Source organism: Rhinopithecus roxellana, chromosome 17, assembly GCF_007565055.1.
Source record: "Rhinopithecus roxellana isolate Shanxi Qingling chromosome 17, ASM756505v1, whole genome shotgun sequence".
Lineage (NCBI taxonomy): Eukaryota > Metazoa > Chordata > Mammalia > Primates > Cercopithecidae > Rhinopithecus > Rhinopithecus roxellana.
In genome coordinates, this window is record NC_044565.1 from 108,401,044 (window position 1) to 108,428,111 (window position 27,068).

Sequence of the window (27,068 nt, forward strand, 5' to 3'; positions counted from 1 at the left end):
AGCCACCATGCCTGGCACAATTTCCATTTTGATGTGATTCATGAACTGCCATATTTTAAAATAAATTTATTTTTTTAGTATAGTTTAAGATTTGCAGAAAAATTCAGAAGCTAGTCCAGTGAGTGCTCATATATCCTGCATCAGTTTTCTCTCCTCTTAACATCTTACATAAGCATGGTACACCTGTTACAATTAATGAATCAGTATTGATACATAATTAGTAACTAAAGTCCATCTGCTTTCAGAGTTCTGTTGTTTCTGACTGAGGTTCTTTTTCTGCTCTAGGACCTTATCCAGGACACCACATTCCACTTACTAGTCAGGTCTCCTTAGGCACCTCTTGGCTATAAAAGTTTCTCAGATTTTCCTTGTTTTTGACGACCTTGATAGTTTTTCTAGTCAGCTATTCTGTAGAATGTTCTTCAGTTTGGACTTGTCAGATGTTTTTGTCTTAATTGTGGTTTGGCTTTTTGGAGGAAGACCAAAGAAGTAAAGCATCATTTTCATTACATCATACTCAGGGTCCATACTACCAATATGACTCATCACTGTTGATTTTTACCTTGATCACCCAGCTGAGATAGTGTTAGGATTCTACACTGTAAAGATGCTCTTCCCAGTGGGGCGCGGTGGCTCATGCCTGTAATCCCAGAACTTTGGGAGGCCAAGGTGGGTGAGTCATTTGAGGTAAGGAGTTCCAGACCAGCCTGGCCAACATAGTGAAACTCCATCTCTACTAAAAATTAAAAAAAAAAAAAAAATTAGCTGGGGGTGGTGTTGGGTGCTTGTAATCACAGCTATTGGGGAGGCTGAGGCAAGAGAATCACTTGAACCCAGGAGACGGAGGTTGCAGTGAGCTGAGGTCAAGCCACTGCACTCCAACCTGGGAGACAGAGTGAGACTCCAACTCAAAAAAAAAAAAGGTACTCTTCCCACCTTCCTTTTCATACTGTACACTTTGGAAGGAAGTTACTGTGGACAACCACCCCTTCAAGAGTGGAATATTTTAAGTACAGAGTATACGTTATTTGGAATGTTGCCTGGGTGATGGTCTCTTCTCCTCCATTTATTTATTTATTTATTTATTTATTTATTTATTTTCATTCATATATATATATATATATATATATGTGTGTGTGTGTTTTTTTGTTTTGTTTTGTTTTTTTGAGAGGAAGTTTCATTCTTGTCACCCAGGCTGGAGTGCAAAGGCATGATCTCGGCTCACAGCAACCTCCGCCTCCCGGGCTCAAGCAATTCTCCTGCCTCAGTCTCCTGAGTAACTGGGATTACAGGCGTCTGCCACCACACCTGGCTAATTTTCGTATTTTTAGTAGAGACGGGGTTTTACCATGTTGGCCAGGCTGGTCTTGAACTCCTGACCTCAGGTGATCTGCCTGCCTCAGCCTCCTAAAGTGCTGGGATTACAGGTGTGAGCCACCGTGCCTGGCAACATATTTATTCAATCATTTCTTTATCAGTATGAACTCATAGATATGTACTTTATATTTTGGGTAATAATCCATTATTTATTTAGTTGCTCAAATTGTTCCAGCATTAGCCTTTGGGAGATCTGTCAATTGGCTCCTGGACCTCGCATCATTTTGGTTTTGTGTTTATTTGTTTAGCAGTGTTTTGCTTTCTGGAAATACAAGATGCTTCAGGCTTATCCTGTGTATTTCCTGCTCCAGTTTTAGAATCAGCCATTTCTTCAAAGAGCATTGGTTCTCTTTTTGGAGAATGAGAATAGAAATCAAGATCTGAGTGGCAGGTGTATTCTTTGCTACTGGGGTGGCATTCCTTTTTAAGCCTCCTTCAACTGACAGAACAAGGAAATATGTGTGTATATACTACTCCATGCATATACATTACCTAAATAATTCTGTTCATAAGCATCTGTGTCTATATTAAACTAAACAGAAGTGGCCAAGTATGGTGGCTTATGCCCGTAATCCCAGCACTTTGGGAGGCAGAGGTAGGTGGATCACCTGAAATCAGGAGTTTGAGACCAGCCTGGCCAACATAGTGAAACCCTGTCTCTACCAAAAATACAAAAATTAGCCGGGCATGGTGGTGGGCACCTGTAATCCCAGCTACTTGGGAGGCTGAGGCAGGAGAATTGCTTGAACCAGGAGGTGGAGGGTGCAGTGAGTTGAGTTCGCTCCACTGTACTCCAGCCTGGGTGACAGAGTGAGACTCTGTCTCAAAGACAAAAACAAAAACAAAAAATGAAACAAAACAAAACAAAACCTAAACAGGAGTTCATGGTGATGACTCCAACTCTAATCTATTACCACATGGATTATTCTCACTTACACTCACCTTTGCCCCCCACTTATCTGTAACCTCTCATGCTAACAGTGACAAACCTGGCTCCCACCATCTGCCATCTATGTATTTAACTGTTTGATTCTCTGTATATGTATAGCAGTGTTAAAACTGTTAATTCAAACCCATGTGATAAATGACTTTATCAACTAGAGACAGTGCTTGTGTACAGCTTCTCTTGCCCTTCCCCTCATGGACGCCACTCATTTCCAGTGCTGCTTAGATTAGCACATTTCCTGCAACCCCTTCTGTGAAGTTGTTTCATACATTTGTAATGCAGTTAGATTGTCTTGTCCCATTCTGCATTCATCCCGGGCGTCCCCAAACCTCTAAAGATTTTTTTTAATTTGCATATATTAAGATTCACTCGGCTGGGCGCAGTGGCTCACGCCTGTAATCCCAGCACTTCGGGAGGCCGAGGCTGATGGATCACAAGGTCAGGAGATTGAGACCATCCTGGCTAACACGGTGAAACCCCATCTCTACTAAAAATACAAAAAATTAGCCAGGCGTGGTGGTGGGCGCCTGTAGTCCCAGCTACTCGGGAAGCTGAGGCAGGACAATGACGTGAACCCGGGAGGTGCAGCTTGCAGTGAGCTGAGATTGCACCACTGCACTCCAGCCTGGGCGACAGAGCGAGACTCCGTCTCAAAGAAAAAAAAAAATCACTCTGTGCCATTACGTTCTATGAGTTTTGACAAACCCCTATTATCATCTCTCCACCATTATTGTATCATTCAGAATAGTTTGACTCCCTAAAAGTGCCATGTGCTTTACCTACTCAACCCTTCCACTCTCCCCTGAACCTCTGGCAACTACTGATCTTTTTAATGTCTCTATAGTTTTGCCTTTTCCAAAATGTTATGTCTTAGACCATTTAGTGTTGCTAGAAAGAAATATCAGAGGCTGGGTGATTTATGAAGAGGTTTACAGTTCTGCAGGCTGTACGAGAAGCATGGCACCAGCTTCTGCTTCTGGCAAGGGCTTCAGCCTGCTTCCGCTCATGGTGAAAGGTGAAAGGGCCCAATGTGTGAAGATCACAGGGTAAGAGAGTGGGGAGGGAGGTGCCAGGCTCTTTTTAACAACCAGCTGTCATGGAAATTAATAGAGTGAGTACTTGTTCCACTGCACATACCCCCTTCCCTTTCAGGGAGGGTGCGTTAGTCTGTTCTCATGTTGCTACAAAGAAATACCTGAGACTGGGTAATTTATAAAGAAAAGACGTTTAACTGGCTCATAGTTCGGTTCTGCAGGCTGTATAGGAAGCATGATGCTGGCATCTGCTTCTGGGGAGGCATTAGGAAGCTTCCAATCATGGCAGAAGGCAAAGGGGGAGTGAGGCGCCTCACATGGTGGGAGCAGGAGCAAGCGAGAGAGTGAAGGGAGAGGTGCTACGCACTTTTAAACAATCAGATCTTTCCGTGAAAACCCCGTCTGTTTTGGCTCAGCCCTGTATCCAGCACTTTGGGAGGCCGAACGGCGGATCCAAGAGCGTCGGAGATCAAGACCATCCTGTCTACACGTTGAACCCCGTCTCTACTAAAAATACAAAACTGCCGTGTGAGGGGCGGCGCCTGTGTCCCAGCTAACTGGAGTCTGATGCAGGAATGTGGCGTGAACCCGGGAGGCGGAGCTTGCAGGAGCTGAGAACCGGCCAGCTGCCCTTCCCCCGGCCACAGACCGAGACCCGTCTCAAAAAAAAAAAAAGAAAAAAAAAAAAAAAAAAAAAAAACATTCAATCCTTTTTTTTTTTTTTTTTTTTGAGATGGAGTCTAGCTCTGTCGCCCCAAGGCTGGAGTGTCAGTGGCCGTATCTTTGCGCACTGCAAGCTCCGCCATTCTCCTGTCTCAGCCTCCTAGAGCTGGGACTACAGGCGCCCTCCACGCTCGCCCTGCGGTGTTTTGTATTTTTTAGTTGAGACGGGGTTTCACCATGTTAGCTAGGATGGTCTCGATCTCCTGACCTCGTGATCTGCCCGTCTCAGCCTCCCAAAGTGCTGGAATTACAGGCTTGAGCCACCGCGCCCAGTCAACAATCAGATCTTACAAGGACTCACTCACTATCAATTGTGAGGACAGTACCAAGGGGGATAGTGCTAAACCATTCATGAGAAATCCACCCTCGTGATACAATCATCTCCTATCAGTCCCCAACTCCCACACCGGGGATTACAATTGAACATCATGGGATCTGGGTGGGGACACAGATCCAGACCATATCAGAGGGTATTAATCTATCCATGTGGGATCCACCCCTGTGACTTAAATTCCTTGTATTAGGCCCCACTTTCAATATTGGGGTCGAGTTTCATCATGAGGATCAAATATCCACCTCCCCTTTCAGACTGGCTCATTTCACTTAACATCCCTGGTGTTTTTTGTGGCTTCATAGCACATTTCCTTTTGTTGCTGAAAAACATAACATTGTCCTGATATACCACAGTGTGTTTATACGTTCATCAATAGATTAATGTTTTGATTGTTTCCAGTTTTGAGTGATAATGAATAAAGATGCTATAAACATTTGTGTGCAGGTTTTGTGTGAACATAAGTTTTCAAGTAGTTGGGGAAACACCTAGGAGCATGATCGCTGGATCATATGGTAAGACTATTAAGAGTGTTACCTATTTATGTTTACTGTGATGACTGTTTTAGATTTCCTTCTAAAATCTTATGTTGGACTTTCTAAGACCTGCTTTTCTGTTTCTTTTTATCCTTCCATCTGGTCTTCTTTTGAATTAACTGAGATTTTTTTGCCCCCCATTACTTTAAAAGTTACACACTCAAATTTTTTTCTTTTACTGTTACTTTGAATAAAATATTTTTAACATGCATAAGTTTGAATACTTGAATACTTTGTAAAGGTCTAAGAATGCTTGAACTCCAATGTATCCTCCTTCAGCTTGTGTACTCTTTGTCCTGTTTTTTAGTTGTATTTTGTTCTTTATGTCCCAAACAAGACATTCTTTGCATTACTACATGAAGTCAATGTTCATTCAGATTTCCACTCCCCTTTTTTAGGCCAACATGCTTTCTTGAACCTTAGAACTTTCATCAGTTCATCATCCTTCCGCACAAAGCAAATTCCTCTTTTTTTTTTTTTTTTTTTTGAATGGCGCTTCATTCTTATCACCCAGGCTGGAATGCAGTGGCGCAATCTCAGCTCACTGCAACCTCCACCTCCTGGGTCCAAGCGATTCTCCTGCCTCAGTCTGGGATTACAGGTTACAGATTACCTGGGATTACAGGTGCCCACCACCACACCCAGCTAATTTTTGTACTTTTAGTAGAGATGAGGTTTCACCATGTTGGCCAGGCTGGTCTCGAACTCCTGACCTCAGGTGATCCGCCCACCTTGGCCTCCCAAAGTGCTGAGATTAAAGGTGTGAGCCACAGCTCCTGGCTGCAAATTCCTTAACTTTCCTTTAGTGAATGTCCACTGGTGACAAACACATCTATTCTATGTCGGAAATGTCTATTTCATCTAGTTCATTCTAGTTCATTCCTACAGTACAGCTTCACTGGCTGTAAACAACTTTGGATTAAGAAGTGCTTTTTCCCTTAAGCCATTGATGACACTATTCCACTGTCTTCTGGCTTTCCTTGCTGCTGTTGGGAGGTCAGTAAGCCTCATCGATACTATCTCATAGGTCGTCTGACTTTTGGCGCTGTCTTTACAAATTTCCCTGATATCTTGCAGCTTCAATATATATGGAGGTATGGATTTATTTTATTTAACTCACTTGGGATTTGTGTAAGTTTCCAAATATGCAAATCGGTGTCTTGCATCAATTCTGGAAAATGTCTTTATCTTTTCAAACACTTTCTACTTCCAGTTCTTTCCTAAATTTCTTTGAGACATGCCAGACCACCTCAGTCTTCCACATCTTTTTATTTCTTAAGCAAATTAACACAAGACCACATTTTTTTTGTTTGTTTTTGAGATGGAATCTCATTCTGTGCCCAGGTTGGAGTGCAGTGGCACGATTATCTCAGCTCAGTGCAACCTCCGCCTCCCAGGTTCAAGCAGTTCTCCTGCCTCAGCCTCCAGAGTAGCTGGGACTACAGGCGTGTACCACCACACCTGGCTAATTTTTGTATTTTTAGTAGACGGGCTTTCACCATGTTGGCCAGGCTAGTCTCGAACTCCTGACCTCAAGTGATCCGCCTGCCTCAGCCTCTCAAAGTGCTGGGATTACAGGTGTGAGCCACTGCACCCAGCCAGGATCACGTATTTTAATGTAACTTTTGTGTTTTTTTTGTTTTTTTTTTTTTTTTTTTTTTTTTAATTGAGACGGAGTCTCGCTCTGTCGCCCAGGCTGGAGTGCAGTGGCCGGATCTCAGCTCACTGCAAGCTCCGCCTCCTGGGTTTACGCCATTCTCCTGCCTCAGCCTCCCGAGTAGCTGGGACTACAGGCGCCCGCCACCTCGCCCGGCTAGTTTTTTGTATTTTTAGTAGAGACGGGGTTTCATCATATTAGCCGGGATCCTGACCTCGTGATCCGCCCGTCTCGGCCTCCCAAAGTGCTGGGATTACAGGCTTGAGCCACCGCGCCCGGCCTTAATGTAACTTTTGTATTTCCACCCATTTGTCCCTGTGCTTCGGGGGAATTGGCTCTGCTTTCTAGTTCATTAATTTGCTCTTCTGTTATTTTTTTAAGGAATTCATTTTTATATAAGGTACTCTGTTTTTTTTTTTTTACACTTTTATATAACATATAAAAAACATTCATTGTATATTTTATGTCTGAAAATTCCACTCTCCTGTCTTTGCAGGTCTGGCTGTGCTGTCTGTTTTCTGCTGGCTTTCATTCAGGATGCCTTATCTGCGGCATCCTGTGATTTTGTGGGTTTGTGATATTTTTTACTAGAAGCTCATGTTCCTTGGAGCTTTATCGGTGGAGAGAGTTTGAGGCTAAATCAAAGGTGTGTTCTAGCATAGATAATGCAGTTGTTTTGGCCCTGAGCTCAGAGGTACTACCAGCTTAGCGCACCCTTTTTTTTTCTTTTTTTTTTGAGACGGAGTCTCGGCTCACTTCAAGCTCCAAGCTCCGCCTCCCAGGTTCATGACATTCTCCTGCCTCAGCCTCCGGAGCAGCTGGGACCACAGGTGCCCGCCACCATGCCGGGCTAATTTTTGTATTTTTAGTAGAGACAGGGTTTCACCGTGTTAACCGGGATGGTCTCGATCTCCTGACCTCGTGATCCGCCTGCCTCGGCCTCCCAAAGTCCTGGGATTACAGGTGTGAGCCACTATACCCGGCCTTTTTTTTTTTTGGTGGGGTGGGGGGCAAGCTGGAGTACAATGGCGCGATTTCGGCTCACTGCAACCTCTGCCTCCCAGGTTCAAGTGATTCTCCTGCCTCAGCCTCCCAAGTAGCTGGGATTACAGGCGCCCACCACCACACCTAGCTAATTTTGTATTTTTAGTAGAGACGGGGTTTCACCATGTTGGCCAGGCTGGTCTCAAACTCCTGACCTCAGGTGATCCTCCCTCCTCGGCCTCCCAAAGTGTTGGGATTACAGGTGTAAGCCACCACACCCAGCCTAGGGCCTCTTTGAGAACGTGGTTTGAGAGGTTTTTAGACCTGATGTAGCATGAGAATTCAAACTACAAACCTGCATGAAGGAAGGCTTGTAGTTGGCATCTCAGGGACAATTATGTTCTCTTCCAACTAGTGCCAGTTTCCCCTAACACTGAATGCAATCTTTTGGGATTCCAGCTGTTTGCAGGGAGACCTCCTATTCAGAACCCCCAACGTAGACACTCCCCAGGCTAACCCCCTGTCACCTGGGCCCCACAAGTCCGTCCTAACAGAAGCACAGCATCACTAAGATTTGGCGTGTGTCCCTAGGGGGAAAGTGGAACACCATCTTACCTTTCTGGAGTCCTGCTTTCACTTTGGGTTTGGCTTCTCAGACTGTTTTCCTTTCTTACCAACTCAGTGAGACAGTTACCAACATAAAATTTAAAAATAAGTTTTATCCAACAGCTTGAGTCATCATCAGGTGGGTTGTTCAGTGTTCTTCAAGCATTGGAAACCGAAGTCCAAAAGCCGGGCTCGTGAAGTTACTGAAAGGCAATGGTGACAGCTAGTGGCAGGGAACACAGGTACTCTTGTGCTATGTCAAGTAATTCAGCATTGGGCAGTAGAAAGCTAGAATGAAGGTTTTGGTTGACGTTTTCTTTGACAGGTGGTTTTGTCAGGAAATGCATCAGCTGCTACTAACAGAGACCAAGATGGAAGTTATGTCTTTCCTAATGACACAAGTCCAGAGAGGACAGTCTAGGGTAGGATACAGGGGCTCTACGACATCTTCGGGAATATTGTCCTTACTGCTTTGTCTCTGTATATAAATGCCTCATGGCCCACGTAGGCTGCAGTCGCACCCACACTTCCATCAGAAAGTAGAAGGAAGGGGGTTAAGCCCACAAAGGGCACATGACAGTCGTCTGTCCCTTGTGGCAGCTTGCCCAGAGCTGAACTCCCAGCCGACCACCCACAGCTCAAGAGAGGCCGGGGTTTACTCTTTCAGCTGGTCCCATTGCCACTGGAGCAGGGGGGCTAGAATCCTGGATACTGGTGGGCAACCAGCAGCCTCTGCCACAGGACCTTAACACTGTTACTACGTGAAGGCCCATGTCCAGGGAGAAGCGGAAGTCAAGATGGATGATTACTGGAGCAAAGAATGGGGTAGAGAATGTGGTCAAAAGCAGAGAGGGAGGGAGGGGACTTGGAAATAGGCACATCTTCACTTGACACTGACAGCCACCTGTCTGCAAGGTTATATCTGTGAGTACAGTTGGTTTCTATAAGCAGGACAAAAGCACTTCCTTTTTTTTTTGAGACAAAATTTCACTCTTGTTGCCCAGGCTGGAGTGCAGTGGTGCAATCTTGGTTCACGGCAATCTCTGCCTCCCAGATTCAAGCAATTCTCCTGCCTCAGCCTCCCAAGTAGCTGGGATTATAGTGTGCCACCATGCCCGGCTAATTATTTAGTAGAGATGGGGTTTCACCATGTTGGTCAGGCTCGCCTGGAACTCCTGACCTCAGGTGATCCACCAGCCTCAGCCTCCCAAAGTGCTGGGATTACAGGTGTGAACCACCAAACCCGGCCCCTTTCATGGGAGCATGTTTCTCAGGCAGGCGCTGCAGTCACAACACTTGTTGCCTGCCATACCTAAAAAGTAGTTGGTCAAGATTTGGGATTACATGAGAAGGTTGAGTTTAAAGCTAGAGGTAATACATGCAAAAAAAAAAAAAAAAAAAAAACAACTTTTGGCCCTCCGTGATGACAGAGGGACACCCTTCTAAATTGCCCTTCCACCTCTCTCATAGATGCCTTTCATAGCCAGCACAACTATTTTTTTTTTTTTTTTTTTGAGATGGAGTCTCACTCTGTCACCTAGGCTGGAGTGTTCAGTGGCGTGCTTGGCTCACTGCAACCTCCACCTCCCGAGTTCAAGTGATTCTCCTGCCTCAGCCTCCCAAGTAGCTGGGATTACAGGCGTTGTGCCACCATGCCCTGCTAATTTTTTGTATTTTTAGTAGAGATGGGGTTTTACCATGTTGGCCAGGCTGGTCTCAAACTCCTATCCTCAGGTGATCTGGCCATCTTGGCCCCACAAAGTGCTGGGATTGCAAGCATGAGCCACCTTGCCCAGTCCAGCACAACTTTCTGAAGTCCTTCTGAACCACCAGGAAGCAGCTCTGTTGCAGGTCTCTGCAGAAGGAACGACTGCCCCTTCAGGGTGTGAGAAAGTTAGGTGTGCAGTGAAGGAGGTGTATGTCATCTATCCACATCCTTTTTCTCCTCCACAAAAGAAAGAAGTATTTGATTATATAATCTTATCAATTTCATATTCCCAATCATTTATTATCCCAATTTTCTGGAATCATTTCCCACCAATCACTCAAGAAAGGGCTACCTAAGCCAGGCGCAGTGGCTCACAACTGTAATCCCAGCACTTTGGAAGGCTGAGGTGGGTGGATCACTTGAGCCCAGGAGTTCGAGACCAGGCAGCCAACATGGTCAAACTCCGTCTCAACATAAAATACAAAAAATAATTAGCCTGGTATGATGGTGCTCACCTGTAGTCCCAGCTACTCAGGAGGATGAGGTGGGAGAATCGCTTGAGCCCAGGAAGTTAAGGCTGCAGTGAGATGAGATCAAGCCACTGCTTTCCAGCCTGGGTGGTGGTGCTCACCTGTAGTCCCAGCTACTCAGGAGGATGAGGTGGGAGAATTGCTTGAGCCCGGGAAGTTGAGGCTGCAGTGAGATGAGATCAAGCCACTGCCTTCCAGCCTGGGCAACTGGAGACCCTGTCTCAAAAAAAAAAAAAAGTGGGGGCGAGTGGGGGACTACCTAGCACCTCCTTAACCTTTCCCCACAACCCTTTCCTCCAAGCACAGAAGACAGCTTCCAGGTGTCCTTGTGCCCGCCCCCCCCACCCCACCCCGCGGTCACTGCTGTGTTCCTGCTGTGGAACTGGGGGAACTCAGTGCTTAAGCACCAAGTCTTATCACCTCTGTCACATCACTAATGTGCCAAAGGAATTAGAAAGATAATAGTATTACAGGGAAGTCTCAAGAATTAATCAGGGCTCATCTGCCGATGCCACAGGCACCTGAGCTTTTGCTGCGCTCAAACTAAATGCCTTCATCTGCTGTGCAGGCTAAATTATGAGGCGCAGCTTTCACACTTGTATTGAAGTGGCAGAGCTAATAATTTAGAATTAGATCCTGTGTGGGCTTCAGCGGACTCAAGCTGTTATCTGTCACTGTGGACACTGCCCCATGTTCAAGCACCACCTTTTTTTCCTTGTAAATATGCACATTAAGACTGTCAGGCAAATGCAGCATTCAACTTTCCACCTTTGTTCTTCCCTCAAGATCTCATATTGTCAGCTACCAAGACCAAAATCTAAGAAGGTGGCTCTCCTACAAACCCCATGGAACCTGCATCCAAGTAAGAGGACTGACCAAATTTGCTCCAACCCTGCAATTAAAATTCCATGAAGCACTTTCAAAGTACACCACCAGGGAATATGTTATTGGCAGTGCTGGCTCTTGCGTATGTGGGCCGGGTGCAGTGACTCACACCTGTAATCCACATTTTGGGAGGCGGAGATGGGAGGATTACTTGAGCCCATGAGCTCAGGACTAGCCTGGGCAACACAGGGAGACTCCATCTCTATAAAAAGAAAAAAAGGAGGGGGGCAGGAATCCAAATATCTAAGACAGACACTTCTGACAGATAAAATGGGTCCGAGTTGCTTGTCATTCTTTGAATTAGAGCAAAAATAAATTTTACAACATAATCTAAAAGAACTCCATGCTGATTCTTATTTAAGATTCAAACCAGCACTACATCATTCAACACAAATATCAGAAAATATTTCCTCTAATTGTTCAGTATCAATGTTCGTTAAGTGAGAAATACTGGTTCACAAAACATCTTGGTATGTTGTTTTTCTCATGTCATATGGGTAATGTGCCAACAGCCTAACAATATTTGAGGGGGGGGCACATCTCACACACACGTGATCATGCTAATGAGCCACAAAATGAGTTTATTGATTGAGATAGTTTATTTATGTGTATGCTTATATATTTCCAAAAATTAATTCAATGTCCTCTTAGAGTAATCATAATTAGTTAACAGGGCAGGCACGGTGGTTCACACCTGTAATCCCAACACTTTGGGAAGCCGAGTTTGGGGTTAGGAGTTTGAGACCAGCCCGGCCAACATGATGAAACTCTACTAAAAGTACAAAATCAGCCGGGCATGGTGGTGCACGACTGTAATCCCAGCTCCTCAGGAGGCTGAGGCAGGAAAATTGCTTGAACCCAGGAGGCGGAGGTTGCAGTGAGCTGAGATTGTGCCACTGCACTCCGGCCTCAGCAACACAGCAAAGCTCTATCTCAAAAAAAAAAATTAGTTAACAGTCTGAGATGAACTATTTTAGCAAGAGAACACATTTAACCAAATATGGCAGTAAACTGGAACCTTCAGTTATTGCTTCGATACGGGAATATTTCACAAAAATTGTCTGTTTCTTCAATAAATACTAAGATTCTTTTGTCCTACAGACCATTCCTGTATTTTGAGTTAATAATCTCATTGCTCTCTTTATAAAATAAACAATGTATCTATAAGGCTTAGTTTGCAATTTTCCACTGCATAATTTATTCACATTTAAAACTATATTTTTTTATGGTTATATGTCAAAAAATAGTGACTAGGTTTTATGGCTTAAAATATAAATGAGGAAAACAGACATTTGCCATACAAATGGCTGGTTTTAATTTTTTTTAGAGGAAATACTATAATTAAAAAAAAGAGTTCCAAAATATTTAACAGAATTTCCAGCAATGATTATTTCTAAAATGTAAAGATTTCAAACATAATTTATACAAAACTAAAAAACAGAAGGATTCATCATTCTTGCTTTTTCCTTTTTTAAAAAATCCAGACAATGTGTCATAAGAAAGTTCGGCATGTGAGAGCAGCTGTAGCCTCAGTCACCCTCAGAACTGCTGCCCCTCCTCAGGGGGACAGAGCGCCGCACTGAGGACAGCAACACGTCTTCAATCGGCTTCTTGGGGTTTTCCTCCAGGTCCGTCATAATTGCTCCAGATTCAGACAGTTTCCATTCCAATTCTACGTGGTAAAAAAAAAGCAAATCACCTAAGGCACTGTGCTGCAAAGGTCCCCTCACCCTAAGGCCATCAAGCTAGTTTTTTCTAAGTAGAAAATATAATTATCAAAATTTGGCCCAGCACAATGTATCACGCCTGTAATCCCAACACTTTGGGAGGCTGAGGCAGGAGGATCACTTGAGGCTAGAAGTTGAAGATCACCCTGGGCAATAGAGTGAGACCCTCATCTCAAAAAATTTTTACATTACCTGGGTACGCCAAGTGCTGTGCCTCACGCTTGTAATCCCAGCACTTTGGGAAGCCAACGCGGGTGGATTGCTTAAGCCTGGCAGTTCCAGACCAGCCTGGGCAACATGATGAAAAATCAGCCAGGCATGATGGCATGTGCCTGTGGTCCCAGCTACTTAGGAGGCTGGGGTGTAAGGATCACCTGAGCTTGGGAGGCAGAGGTTGCAGACAGCTAAGATCACGCCACTGCACTCCAGCCTGGGCAACAGTGAGACTGTCTCAACAATAAAAATAAAACTAAAAAATAAAAATTCGCTGGGTACAGTGGTGGTGTGTGCCTATAATCCCAGCTATTTGGGAGGATGAAGTGGCAGGATCACTTGAGCCCAGGAGTTCAAGGCTGCAGTGAACCATGATCATGTCACTGCACTCCAGCCTACAAGACAGAGCAAGACCTTGTCTCAAAAATACAAAGAATAAACCTATCCTCTGATGACTACAATTTCCCAGTTTGGACAATTTCCCAGGAAGGAAATCAGCATGAAAAATTTGAGGGAAATAATTTCCACAGACCTGCTGGCAATCTAACCATTAAATCCAATTTTAATAAACTCTTCAGCCTCATGTCCAGTATCTCAATCTATTGGGGTCAAAGAATAAATGGTGATACCCTAGAACTTACACACTTGTTCCAAATAATAAAAAAAAGGAAAGCACCAGATAATAAACAATCAGTAACTGAAGACTCAGCTCTAATACTTCACTCTTAAAATCAGTTAAATTCCTGTGTTCTGAGACCAAGTGAAGCAAAATCAAGTGATGTATTTGCCTACTTCAGAGAAGAGCCCAGGCAGAACCAAAAGACTACCCAAGAGATTCTACAACAAATGGCTTTGCTTAAAGAACATCAAGGCAGAGAGTTCTGCTAACTGGACACATCATTAAAATCTGAAAACCAGGCCAGGTGTGGTGGCTCACGCCTGTAATCCCAGCACTTTGGGAGGCCGAGGCAGGTGGATCATGAAGTCAGGAGATCGAGATCATCCTGGCTAAGATGGTCGGTCAAACCCCATCTCTACTAAAAATACAAAAAATTAGCCAGGCGTGGTAGCGGGCGCCTTGAGATCATGCCACTGCACTCCAGCCTGGGCAACAAAGTGAAGACTGTCTCAAAAAAAAAAAAAAAAATCTGAAAACCAATTTTACTTAAGTCTTATCTTAATCTACTTTTCTGGAGACAGGCTCTCACTTGTTACCCAGGCTAGAGTGCTGCGGTGCAATCATAGCTCACTGTAACCTTGAACTCCTGGGTTCAAATGATCCTCCGCCCATCTCCCTAGTAGCTGAGATTACAGGTGTGCACCACCACACCTGGCTAATTTCTTTTTTGTAGAGATGGGATCTCGCTATGTTGCCCAGGCTGGTCTCAAACTCCTGGCCTCATGTGATCCTCCAGCCTTAGCCTCCCAACATGCTAGGATTACAGGCCTGAGCCAACGTGCTCAGTCCAATTGTACTTGTCTTATTAACTTAAAGTGATCCATGAAACAGAGAATAGAATGGTGGTTATCGGGGGCAGGAGTGGAAATGGGAGATGTTGGCCAAGGATACAAACTTTCAGTTATAAGACGGGTAAGTTCTGAAGACCTAATGTAGAACATGGTAACTCCAGTGAATAACAATGTATTGTATACCTGAAATTTGCAAGGAAAGTAGATCTTAAGGATTCTTACCACAGTAAGGGGAGCTATGTGAAATGACGAGTGGTTAATTAATTGGATTGTGGTAATCATTTCACATTGTACCTATATTAAATCTCCATGTTGTATATCTTAAATATATTCAATTGTTTTGGTCAATCATACCTCAGTCATGCTGGGTTAAAAAAACAGTGCTCCACAAAGATGAGTAACACCAGTATTTGCAGCTCTAGGTACTTTGGTTGAATGTTATGCAAATTTAACCTGTTTCTTTAAAAAAAAAAAAAAAAAAAAAAAAAAAAGACATCGAATTCCTGACTCAAGAATTTATATTCGGCCAGACGTGGTGGCTCACGCCTGTAATCCCAGAACTTTGGGAGGTGGCTGGATCACTTCTTGAGGTCAGGAGTTCACGACCAGCCTGGGCAACATGGTGAAACCCCATCTCTACTAAAAACACAAAACTTAGCCGGGCATGGTGGCGCATGCCTGTAGTCCCAGCTACTCAGGAGGCTGAGGCAGGAGAATCGCTTGAACCCAGGAGGCAGAGGCTGGAGTGAGCCAAGATTACACCACTGCACTCCAGCCTGGGTGACAGAGCAAGACCCTGTCTCAAAAATTTAAAAAAATCAATAAATAAAAAATATATATATATATCTTTATATATCCACACATACGTACATAAGTGTATTTAATGTTACTGTTCACTTACACAATCATATGTAAGTTTACTAGACTTCAAGACTTTTTTTAGAAATAAAGACAACTGCACACTTCTTTCTCCCCTCATGTTACATTCAAAAAAGGTCAAAATAAGATGTAAACATGTAGTCTGAAATGCTCTACACCTCTGAACACTGGATATGTAACTGATGTATCTCCTATGTGTGTGTGTTTATGTGTGTTTGTATATTTATACTTTCCCCAGCTGAATATCTTTTTTTTTGAGACAGAGTTTCACTCGTTACCCAGGCTGGAGTGCAATGGCACGATCTCGGCTCACTGCAACCTCTGCCTCCCAGGTTCAAGTGATTCTCCTGCCTCAGCCTTCCAAGTAGCTGGGATTATAGGCGCCTGCCACCACGCAGAGCTAATTTTCTGTATTTTCAGTAAAGACGGGGTTTCACTATGTTGGCCAGGCTGGTTTCGAACTCCTGACCTCAGGCAATCCACCCACCTTGGCCTCCCAAAGTGCTGGGATTACAGGCATGAGCCACCACACCCGGTTGCCAGATGAGTATCTTAGTGGTACAGTATATAAAGTTATGTTTAAAAATGTTTTTCTAGTAAAGCATAGTTGGAAATATTATTTCAATAATGAGATGAAGAGTTTCACTTGGCAAGAATGCCGCTGGGCTGAGGTTCTGTGCGGATATGTATTTTGATACCTCCATGTTTAACAGGGAAAAAGGAATTAAAAAACACAGCTGGTCACAGTGGCTCATGCCTGTAATCCCAGCACTTTGGGAGGCTGTGGTGGGCAGATCACAAGGTGAGGAGTTCAAGACCAGCCTGGCCAACATGGTGAAAACCTGTCTCTACTAAAAATACAAAAAGTAGCCAGGCGTGGTGGTGGGCACCTGCAATCCCAGCTACTTGGGAGGCTGAGGCAGGAGAATTGCTTGAAACCAGAAGGCGGAGGAGGCTCCAGTGCAGCAAGCGAGATCGCACCACTCCACTCCAGCCCGAGTGAAAGAGTAAAACTCCATCTCAAAAAACAAACAAAAAACCCCACATCCTTCTGAGCTAACAGGCACAATTAAATAAATTTTAATTTAATTTAAAAGCTGGCCAGGAGCAGTGGCTCACGCCTGTAATCCCAGCACTTTGGGAGGCCGAGGCGGGCGGATCACCTGAGGTCAGGAGTTCGAGACCAGCCTGACCACATGGAGAAACCCCGACTCTACTAAAAATACAAAAAAATTAGCCGGGCGTGTTGGCGCATCCCTGTAATCCCAGCTACTAGGGAGGCTGAGGCAGGTGAATTGCTTGAACCTGGGGGGCTGAGGTTGCAGTGAGCCGAGATCACGTGATGGCACTCCAGCCCGGGCAATAAGAGTGAAACTCCATCTCAAAAAATAAATAAATAAAAGCTACTAGCCGGGCGCAGTGGCTCACGTCTGTAATCCCAGCACTTTGGGAGGCTGAAGCGGGTAGATCACTTGAGGCCAGGAGTTCGCGACCAGCATGGCCAACATGGTGAAACCCCATCTCCACTAAAAATACAAAAATTAGCTGGGCGTGGTGGTAGGTGCCAGTAATCCCAGCTACTTGGGAGGCAGAGGCAGGAGAATCACATGAACCTGGGAGGCAGAGGTTGCAGTGAGGCGAGATCATACCATTGTACTCTAGCCTGGGTGACAGAGCAAGACGCGGTCTCAAACAATAAATAAATAAATAAATAAGTAAATAAATTTAAAAGCTACTAAGATACTCAACTGAGAATATTTTTATAGAAAAATACAAATATATACATTAACATCTCCCTGTGTTCATGTGAATTAAAGCAAAAGTGAATGTTGTGATCTCAAGCTACAAAAACATCCAACTGTAGAGACAAAATATATTCCACACCAAAATAAGAAATGTTTATATTTAAGTCTATCATATCTTCCTTTAACTATGAATCGGTAGAGCCCAGTTGTAACTGTTCCTGATTACGTAACTAAGATGAGCGATTAAATGTGCTTCTGTCCTCCTAACAGTCACTCATACACAGGCAGAGGTGAACCTGACCCACCGTCGTAACAGGAGTCCAGGAAACAGACACTCTCTCCAACAGAAACGCACCTCCCATCTCTCACAGCCCCGCCTGGCTCCCAGAGCCCTTACCATCTCTTGTCAGGTTCATGCCGCCCAACACCAGAGGACCAATCAACTGAGCCTTGATATCTCCTTCCAGGTAAACGAATATCGTGGGCAGGTTCCTATCAGGATAATTGGGTATGCAGGTTGTTGAAATGGCTTTGATAAATTTGACATCAGGAAACTTCCTGGCCAGTCCACTGAGGTGCTGATTTATCAGGGCACAGAGGGGAATTCTGTAAAACACACATAGAAAACAGAAGCCATTATGAGCCCACATTATACAGAACAAAGCTCAATGACCCTTCTACCCTATGTAAAACCTTGTAACAGTTTCACAAGTAATTCTGCTGCTAGCTAAGATGAATTAACTTTTTGTTTTTTTTTGTTTTGTTTTTTTTTTTGACATAGGGTCTTGTTTGTCACCCAGGCTAAATGGAGTGAAGTGGTGTGATCTCGGCTCACAAGCAATCCTCCCACCTCAGCCGCCCAAGCAGCTGGAGGTACAGGCATACACCACCATGCCCAGCTAATTTTTTTTTTTGTAAAGACAGGGTTTCACCACATTGCCCAGGCTGCTCTTAAACTTGAGCTCAAGATCCAGCCGCAATGGCCTCCCAAAGTGCTGGGATTACAGGTGTAAGCCACCATGCCCAGCTGAATTAACGTTTTTTAAAAACTTCCTAATATGCTGAGGGATATTGAAGGACACAAATCCAAAAGTCCAATTTATTTGACAAAACAAGTCAGAAAAACAGCTTCAGTGTAAAAGATAATTGCTATACCTTTCTTATAAGGTTGAATGAGAAAAGTTTAGAAAGGTTTAGAAAGTATGTAATGTCAGAAAGGTTTAGAAAACATGAAGTTTTCTAAAACTGGGTGGGGATTACCACACCCAGCTAATTTTTGTATTTGTAGAGACTGGGTTTCACAGGCTGGTCTCAAACTTCTGAAGGTTTAGAAAGTATGTAATGTCAGAAAATGTTTCCTGCTTTTAAAGAAATTCCTGGCCAGGCACAGTGGCTCACGTCTGTAATCCCAGCACTTTGGGTGGCCAAAGTGAGTGGATCACGAGGTCAGGAGTTCAAGACCAGTCTGGCCAAGATGGTGAAACCCTGTCTCTAATGAAAATACAAAAATTAGCTGGGTGTGGTGGCAGGTGCCTGTAACCCCAGCTACTTGGGAGGCGGAGGCAGGAGAATCACTTGAACCCAGGAGACGGAGGTTGCAGTGAGCCGAGATCACACCACTGTACTTCAGCCTGGTCGACAGAGTGAGACTCCGTCTCAAAAAAAAAAAAAAAGAAAAGAAAAGAAATTCCTAAATAAGCACTGGACTCTACAGTTTAAGACAAGACTGGAGAGCTGAGAAACATCGGAAGACCTCAGTATCACACAGTTCAGGCAATGACTACTATAAAAGCCAGCCTTGCCATCTATGAGGTAAATTCATTACATAGAATATTGAAATGTGAGAGTTCCTGTAAAGGAATAAATAACTTAGGAACTCCTTTCCAAAAACAGAAAAGCACAGTCTCCATTGCTATGCTTTAACAAAGGCATAAGTATTAGTCACAAATATTAATTTGAAAGTCTTAAGATAAAAAATTAAGTAATAAGGTTTGGGCAAACCAGCAATAAAAACACAAAAAACTCAGTACCAGAAAAAAAAATTTTTTTTTTTTGAGACGGAGTCTTGCTCTGTCGCCCAGGCTGGAGTGCAGTGGTGTGATCTCGGCTCACTGCAAGCTCCGCCTCCCGGGTTCACACCATTCTCCCGCCTCAGCCTCCTGAGTAGCTGGGACTACAGGCGCCTGCCAGTACGCCCGGCTAATTTTTTTTGTTTTTGTATTTTTAGTAGAGACGGGGTTTCATCGTGTTAGCCAGGATGGTCTCAATCTCCTGACCTCGTGATCCACCTGCCTCGGCCTCCCAAAGTGCTGGGATTACAGGTGTGAGCCACCACGCCTGGCCCAGAAAAAAATTTTTTAAACTCTCTGATATAGGTAAGGCCTGAGATCCTGAAGACATAAATTCAAATTAACATTTGATAGATGGAGTGGAAGATCAGCTCACCCTTGCTTGTAAAGGTGCAAGACGACCCACAGGCCCTCGCCAGCTTTGGTAACTTCTTGAACATAATCCTTCCCTGAGATCTCTAAAACTTCTCCAAATTTATTCTTCAGTTTAGTTGCTTTCCACTCAGCCAGTCTCTGCCGTCTGCACAAAACAAGGAGAGAAACATCTTACATCCACACACAAACACGTGCACACACACATCTTCTAGAAGGCAATCCTTGTAAAAGCCCAGGTTTATTTATCAGTCTCATGGCAAAAATCTAAGATCAGTTTGCTATGGCAAAAATCTAAGATCAGTTTGCTAAAATTCACAATATTATTATTTAACTATAGTCGCTCCCAAATGTTTCAGCTGAAAATTAATTTTTTGAAGGACACACGTTTCTTTTTATTTTTTGAGACAGAGTCTGGCTCTGTCGCCCAGGCTGGAGAGCAGTGGCACAGTCTCAGCTCACTGTAACCTCCACTTCCCGGGCTCCTGAGTAGCTAGATCTATAGGCATTCGCCACCACACCCAGCTAATTTTTGGATTTGTAGGTTTCACAGGCTGGTCTCAAACTTCTGAGCTCAAGCGATCCGCCTGCCTCAGCCTCCCAAAGTGTTGGGACTATAGGTATGAGTCACTATGCTCAGCCCACACATTTTATTGCCACGCCAAAACAAAACAAAACAAAACGACAACAAAAAAAACCAGCCCCTCTGGGTGGCACTTACCTGTACATTTCAATAGCACGTTCATCCTCCTCATTAAACTCGTCTTCATGATCCTCTAGCTCTTCCAAAGTCATATCTTCATATGTTTTCACTGAATTTAGTTACATCGGCAAAAAGCAAAAATTTAAAAAGATGAACAAACATTTTTCTTTTTTCCCCTCTCTTTTCTCCTAAAGATATGCACACAACACCAGATCCTTAGCCCACCTAAGCAAAAATTACTTAAGGCACCACACTACATTAGAAGCTGAGAGGCTGGGCATGGTGGCTCACACCTGTGATCTCAATTTCTTGACTGACAGCATCTTCTCCAAGCCCTCAGATCCTCCTCCCCTCTCTTCTCCTACCCACTCCACCCTGCCCCATGCTTTTTTTTTTTTTCGAGACAGAGTTTCACTCTTGTCATCCAGGCTGGAGTGCAATGGTGCGATCTCGACTCACTGAGAACCTCAGCCTCCCAGATTCAAGCAATTCTCCTGCCTCAGCCTCCCGAGTAGCTGGGATTACGGGCATGTGCCACCATGCCCAGCTAATTTTTTATCATTAATAGAGACAGGGTTTCACCATGTTGGCCAAGCTGGTCTTGAACTCCTGACCTCAAGTGATCTGCCCACCTCAAAGTGCTGGGATTACAGGAGTGAGCCACCGCCACGCTTTGGAACCCTTTGCTGATTAAAATTCCCCAGGCTCAAACCTTTGACTACTTTCCTTCTTTATCCACACCCACTCCCTTGGTGATTGCATCTAATCTCATGGCGTTCAATGCTATCAATATGCTGACAAAGTATAGGCCTCCAGCCCAGACTTCTCTAATGTGGAGAAAAACATAGCCAAGCGCCCTCTTAATGTGGCTATTTGTCTAACAGGGATCTCAAAGTGAATGCATCCCTTGGCCGGGTGCAGTGGCCTATAATCCCAGCTCTTTGGGAGGCCGAGGTGGGTGGATCACTTGAGGTCAGTTTTAGACCAGCCTGGTCAACATGGTGAAACCTCATCTCTACTAAAAATACAAAAAAATTAGCCAGGCGTGGTGGCACATGTCTGTAATCCCAGCTACCCAGGAGGCTGCTGCAGGAGAATTGCTTGAACCTGGGAGGTGGAGGTTGCAGTGAGCCAAGACTGCGCCACTGCGCTCCAGCCTGGGTAAGAGAGCGAGACTCCAACTCAAAAAAAAAAAAAAAAAAAAAGAGAAAATGTCACTCCTCTGTTTAAACTTCCAAAAGCTTCCTGACTCATTAGGTGTAAAGGTCAAGGTCCTTCCTAGAAGCTACTGGGTCTGCTGAGGCTGCTCTGAACTCAGCACCTCCAGTCTCGTCAGGGATTCCCAGCCACGCCAGGGCCCACGTTTCACTTGCTCACATCACCCCCTTCAGGAATACCCAGATGTCTTCTTCACCTCCTTCAGGTCAACAACTCCCTCAGGTCTATTCAAATGTGTTCTTCAGCTCCTTCAGGTCTTTACCCAAATGCCAGCTTCACCTCCTTCAGGTCCATGCAAATGTCATCTCGGTGAGGCCCTCTCTGACCCTGCTTCTCCTCCAACCCTTTCAAGTCCCTTTTACTGCCTTATTTTCTTTATTGTTTACTGTCTGTCTCCCCCACTAGAATGTTGGTTCTCTGAGGGCAGAGAATTGTGTCTGGCTTATGCATAGCTACATCCCCAAACCCAGAAAAGCAGCTGACAATGACAATCATGCAGTAACCACTCGCTGGATACTTTCTAATAAATCCTTCTCTAAATTAGCTCTAATGTGTCAACAGAGGACAAAAGTACCAGTCCCTGTGACCAATGCTTCTCAAACTATGACAAGCCTCAGAATCCTTTAAGGCACTTGTTTAAAATGCAGATTCCTGGGCCTCATTCCAAAGACTGCTTCAGTAAACACTAGGTAGGTGGGGTTACCAGCACTCCAAGGGACTCCAATTCAGACAGTATGACTGCCTTTGAGAAAACCCCCCTCAGACTCCCACACATTGCAAACATCTTATGCCTCCCCAGATAAAGCTATTTTTAGTTAATATCCTCAATGAAACCAGAGAATAAAGTATATACTCAGGAAAAAACACAAATACTAAAATCTTGAACAAATTTCCACGACATTATCAAAGGGAATCACAGACCAGAAAGCAGAAAGAAGTATTTTCTGCAGTTCTCATCTGACATGGACACGGACTTGTGGGACACATCTGAAGTCCCCTAAGTCTGTGGCTCAGGAAGGTGAAGGTGAGCGATGCCCTGTGTCTCGTCTGAGGTCCCGCACACACAGTGTCCATGCTGGCACTCCAACCTGTCTCCTGGCAGGGCAGTCAAGAGGCTTAGGGAGCCATCTCCTAACCCAGACAGATGCAGAGAAAAGGCAGTGAACTCACCCACTGACTGCTGGAGGATGTGTTGCTCCTCATCTGACTCCTCTTCCAGTTCTTTCAGACTTTCCTTGGGGGGTAAGATACCCTTTTTGCGTAAGATGTCATTCCACTCGGTGTCTGCGTTGGGGTCCTAGAAGAGCGGGACCAAGGTTACCATGAGTGCTAAGTCTAGCATGTAGGGGGCCATAATGGGCACGGGGCCAAATGGGAAAAGTGACAGGAAGGGAAGAATTCACACCACAGTCTGTGAACTATTTCTGAGAAAGCGTCGAAAGATCCACAGCCCCTGTTTTGTTCTTCCTGTCTACCCCTCCCTGAATGGAGGAGCTATTCTTGGGGTAAAAATTAGGATGGGATGTGCAGATCAGCATTAATACTGATACCAAGGCTCTGACATGGAATGTGTTCAATATTTTTAATAATGACTGAGAGTGCCGGGCGCGGTGGCTCACGCCTGTAATCCCAGCACTTCCGGAGGCTGAGGTTAGGAGATAGAGACTACCCTGACTAACAGGGTGAAACACCATCTCTACTAAAAATACAAAAAATTAGCCGGGCGTGGTGGCAGGCACCTGTAGTCCCAGCTACTTGGGAGGCTGAGGCAGGAAAAATGGCATGAACCCGGGAGGCAGAGCTTGCAGTGAGCCGAGATCGTGCCACTGCACTCCAGCCTGGGTGACAGAGCGAGACAGTCTCAAATAATAATAATAATGACTGAGAGTGATTCATTCAACAGATAAAATTTAAGTATCTACCACATGTAAATTACTGTAGGCCATGGGGAAGAGTGGTGAATGCAAGAGTCACCTGTGTTACAGTCAAGAGGAAGAGACAGGCAACAAACAAGTGCATATACAAACTATACATAGATAAAATTGTGGCAAGTGCAATGACAAGCTGTTTTAGAGAATTACCCAGGACCCACATTCCACAGAGTAGACAGGGATGTTCCCTATAGAGGAGGTGACATTCCACCCGAGGGTGGGAAGCAACCTGTGACAGGAGTCTGGGGACTTAAAAATAATCTTCCAGGTCGGGCATGGTGGCTCACGCCTGTAATCCCAGCACTTTGAGAGGCCAAGGTAGGCGGATCACGAGGTCAGGAGATCGAGACCACCCTGGCTAATACGGTGAAACCCCGTCTCTACTAAAAATACAAAAAAACTAGCTGGGCATGGTGGCAGGCACCCGTAGTCCCAGCTACTCAGGAGGCTGAGGCAGGAGAATGGCGTGAACCCGGGAGGCGGAGCTTGCAGAAAGCCAAGATCTCGGCACTGCCCTCCAGCCTGGGAGACACAGAGAGACTGTCTCAAAATAATAATAATAATCTTCCAGGCTGGGTTCAGTGGCTCACGCCTGTAATCCCAGCTATTTGGGAGGCCAAGGCAGGCAGAACATCTGAAGTCAGGAATTAAAGACCAGACTGGCCAATATAGTGAAACCCCATCTCCACTAAAAACACAAAAATTAGCCAGGTACGCGCCCGTAATCAAGAAAACCTTCCAGGCAGAGCGGCCTGCGGCATGCATAGGGCCCAAAAGCAAAGAGACTGTGACATTTTGAGGATCTCAGGCTGCAGATGAGGCTTGGCTGACAATTCTCTAAGGGCCAAACCTAAGAGGAAAAGCTGAGACTTCTCAGAGTAGCTCATAAAATGCAGGGCACTCTTCTAAGCCCTTTTTCCTGTACCTTGTCACCGAATCTTCACAAGCCTAGCAGAGGCACGACATTTAGAGGCACTGCCGTGCTAGAACGGCTGGCCAAATCAGCCAGGATCAAAATCACCAAGGATCAATGTCACAAAGACTGATGTAAAAGTGGCTCTTGGATCCAGAACCCAGCTGTCCAAGCACCGGTTTGCATGGTTGAGCTAATGGAGCTCAGGCTTGCTTTGGAATACGAAATCAGGAGCACTGTGAAAAGGGCACTGGGATAATCGGCCTCCAACCCCAACCCTGTGTAACAATTCTGAGATACATCAAAAGAAAAATGAGGCTGGGCGCGGTGGCTCACGCCTGTAATCCCAGCACTTTGGGAGGCCGAGGCGGGCGGATCACGTCAGGAAATCGAGACAATCCTGGCTAACACGGTGAAACCTTGTCTCTACTAAAAATACAAAAAATTAACCGGGCGTGGTGGCGGGTGCCTGTAGTCCCAGCTACTCAGGAGGCTGAGGCAGGAGAATGGCGGGAACCCCAGGAGATGGAGCTTGCAGTGAGCTGAGATCGCGCAACTGCACTCCAGCCTGGGCGACAGAGCGAGACTCCGTCTCAAAAAAAAAAAAAAAAAAAAAGAGTAGAATCCTTTCCACTGGGTGGTCAGGGAAGGCCTCAAGGGACCTGAAGGACAGGGGATGCAAAGGAGGTCAGGGCAACCCTCAAGCTCCCACTTCACCATTTAGAGCGTCTAGGCCAGTCGAGGTGGCTCATCTGTAATCCCAGCTCTTTGGGAGGCTGAGGCTGAGCAACACAGGGAGACCCCATCTGTACAAAAAATTAGCCCAGAGTGATGGGTGCACGCCTGTGGACCCACCTACTCCGGAGGCTGACAAGGGAGGATGGCTTAGCCCCGGGAGGTCGAGGTTGCAGTGAGCTGGAATAGTGCCACTGCATTCCAACCTGGGCAACAGAGCAACACCCGGTCTCAAAAAAAAAAAAAAAAAAAGAAAAAGAAGAAGAAAAAGAAAGTGTCTGGCTCCTGGCAGATACGCCCTCCCCTCCAGACCCTAATGCCTTCCTCCCCAGCAAAACCCGCACCATCTCCTCTCCATCTGCCACTGAGCAGAGGTTAGAATTTCTGACCACAGCGGGATCCTTGGACAGTGACAAAATTTAGTTGGCATAGATTTTTGCCCACAATGGTGCCCATTTCTATGGTGTTTTCATTCTCTTTAGGCTTCAACCAAATTCCACTAGTAAATTTCAGCTACAGAAAAATAATTTTACCTATTTTAATTAAAAAAAAAAATAACACGAAACAGAGGGACCCTCGCGAGGGGAGGAGCTCTGGAACCCGAGCGATCAGATAGGGAGCGCGACCCCAGGACTCGGGGGAAGAGGATGTAACTAAACCCTCAGCGTGCCCAGCAACAAGGGCTGCGCCGCTGCTTTACGTGGGGAACCCTGGGCCGGACCCGCCGCTTCCTCTGCCCAGGTGTGCCTTAGGGGGAGTTCAGGAGAGGAGGTAACTTTTGTCAGGCGGGATCCGGCAAGACCTTCACAAGCCTGGGTGGGGAGAGACCTTGAGGAGACGAGGTTTGGGGGACAAGACACACCGAAGCGGGGAAGCCCAGGCCGTGGGTCCTGGTGGGACCACGCCCGCCCTCCCGCACTGCGCCTGCGCGGGGCCTGGACGCGCCGGGCTTCCCTCGTGCCTGCAGCGCCGGAGTTTCCCACAGGGCGGGCGTCCACCGCCGGCCTGAGCCCAATGAGACAAACGAACGGTCCGCAGCCCCCAGACCCGAGCCCCGTCCCAGCTCACCTGCATCTTGTTTCCAGGTGGTCAAGCCAGCTGTGCCGCGGTGCGCCTACCACAGCTCCCTTTTGTGCACGCGCACAGCGCCGTCAGGCCTCTTCCCCCAGCCCTGCCTCCGCCCCGCCCTGGGACGAGCTGAGCGGAGTAAGGGCGGAAGCAACAGCTTTGAGTCTGCGCCCGCTCTTCAAGGAGCCGGCACAGAAGCTGTTCGCATGCGCGAGGTAGGATCTGCTCACCGTCCCGCCCGGAGTGCACTTGACCTGGTGCTGATTCTGGTGGGTCGCTGCCTTATTAGGGCTGGTCTTCAGCCGAGGAGGGGTGGGGCTGGGTGGAGGAGGAGCCCTGGGCCGTGTGCCTTTTCCAGCTGCTTGCCCAGACCTGTAAAGACGTCTTGCTCTGACTAGCCTAGCAAGTCAGAAATAGAAAATTGCCTCTAGGCCGGGCGCGGTGGCACACACCTGTAATCCCAGGCCGAGGCGGGCGGATCGCTTGAGGTCAGGAGTTCGAGATCAGCCTGGCCAACATGGTGACGTCCCCGTGTCTACTAAAAATCCAAAAAAATTAGTCGGGCGTGGTGGCGGTTGTCTGTAATCCCAGCTACTCGGGCGGCTGAGGCAGGAGAATTGCTTGAACGCGGGAGGCGAAGGTTGCAGTGAGCTGAGATGGCTCCACTGCACTCCAGCCTGGGTGACAGAGCGAGACTCCGTCTCAAAT

The 27,068-nt window shown here is 45.8% G+C and overlaps 1 protein-coding gene and 1 pseudogene across 1 annotated transcript; both read right to left on the minus strand.

Moving 5' to 3' along the window:
- Positions 1–11,804: 11,804 nt before the first annotated feature.
- LOC115894474 lies at positions 11,805–11,897 on the minus strand (annotated as a pseudogene).
- A 711-nt stretch (positions 11,898–12,608) lies between these two features.
- Positions 12,609–26,742, minus strand: PDCL3 (phosducin like 3). Its single transcript, XM_010386761.2, has 6 exons — positions 26,361–26,742; positions 22,884–23,010; positions 20,514–20,604; positions 19,797–19,940; positions 17,749–17,957; positions 12,609–12,989 (listed from the first exon to the last, which is right to left on the minus strand). Exons 1-6 carry the CDS (start codon positions 26,364–26,366, stop codon positions 12,847–12,849), a joined length of 720 nt encoding a protein of 239 aa, XP_010385063.1. The 5' UTR covers positions 26,367–26,742; the 3' UTR covers positions 12,609–12,846.
- Positions 26,743–27,068: the final 326 nt, after the last annotated feature.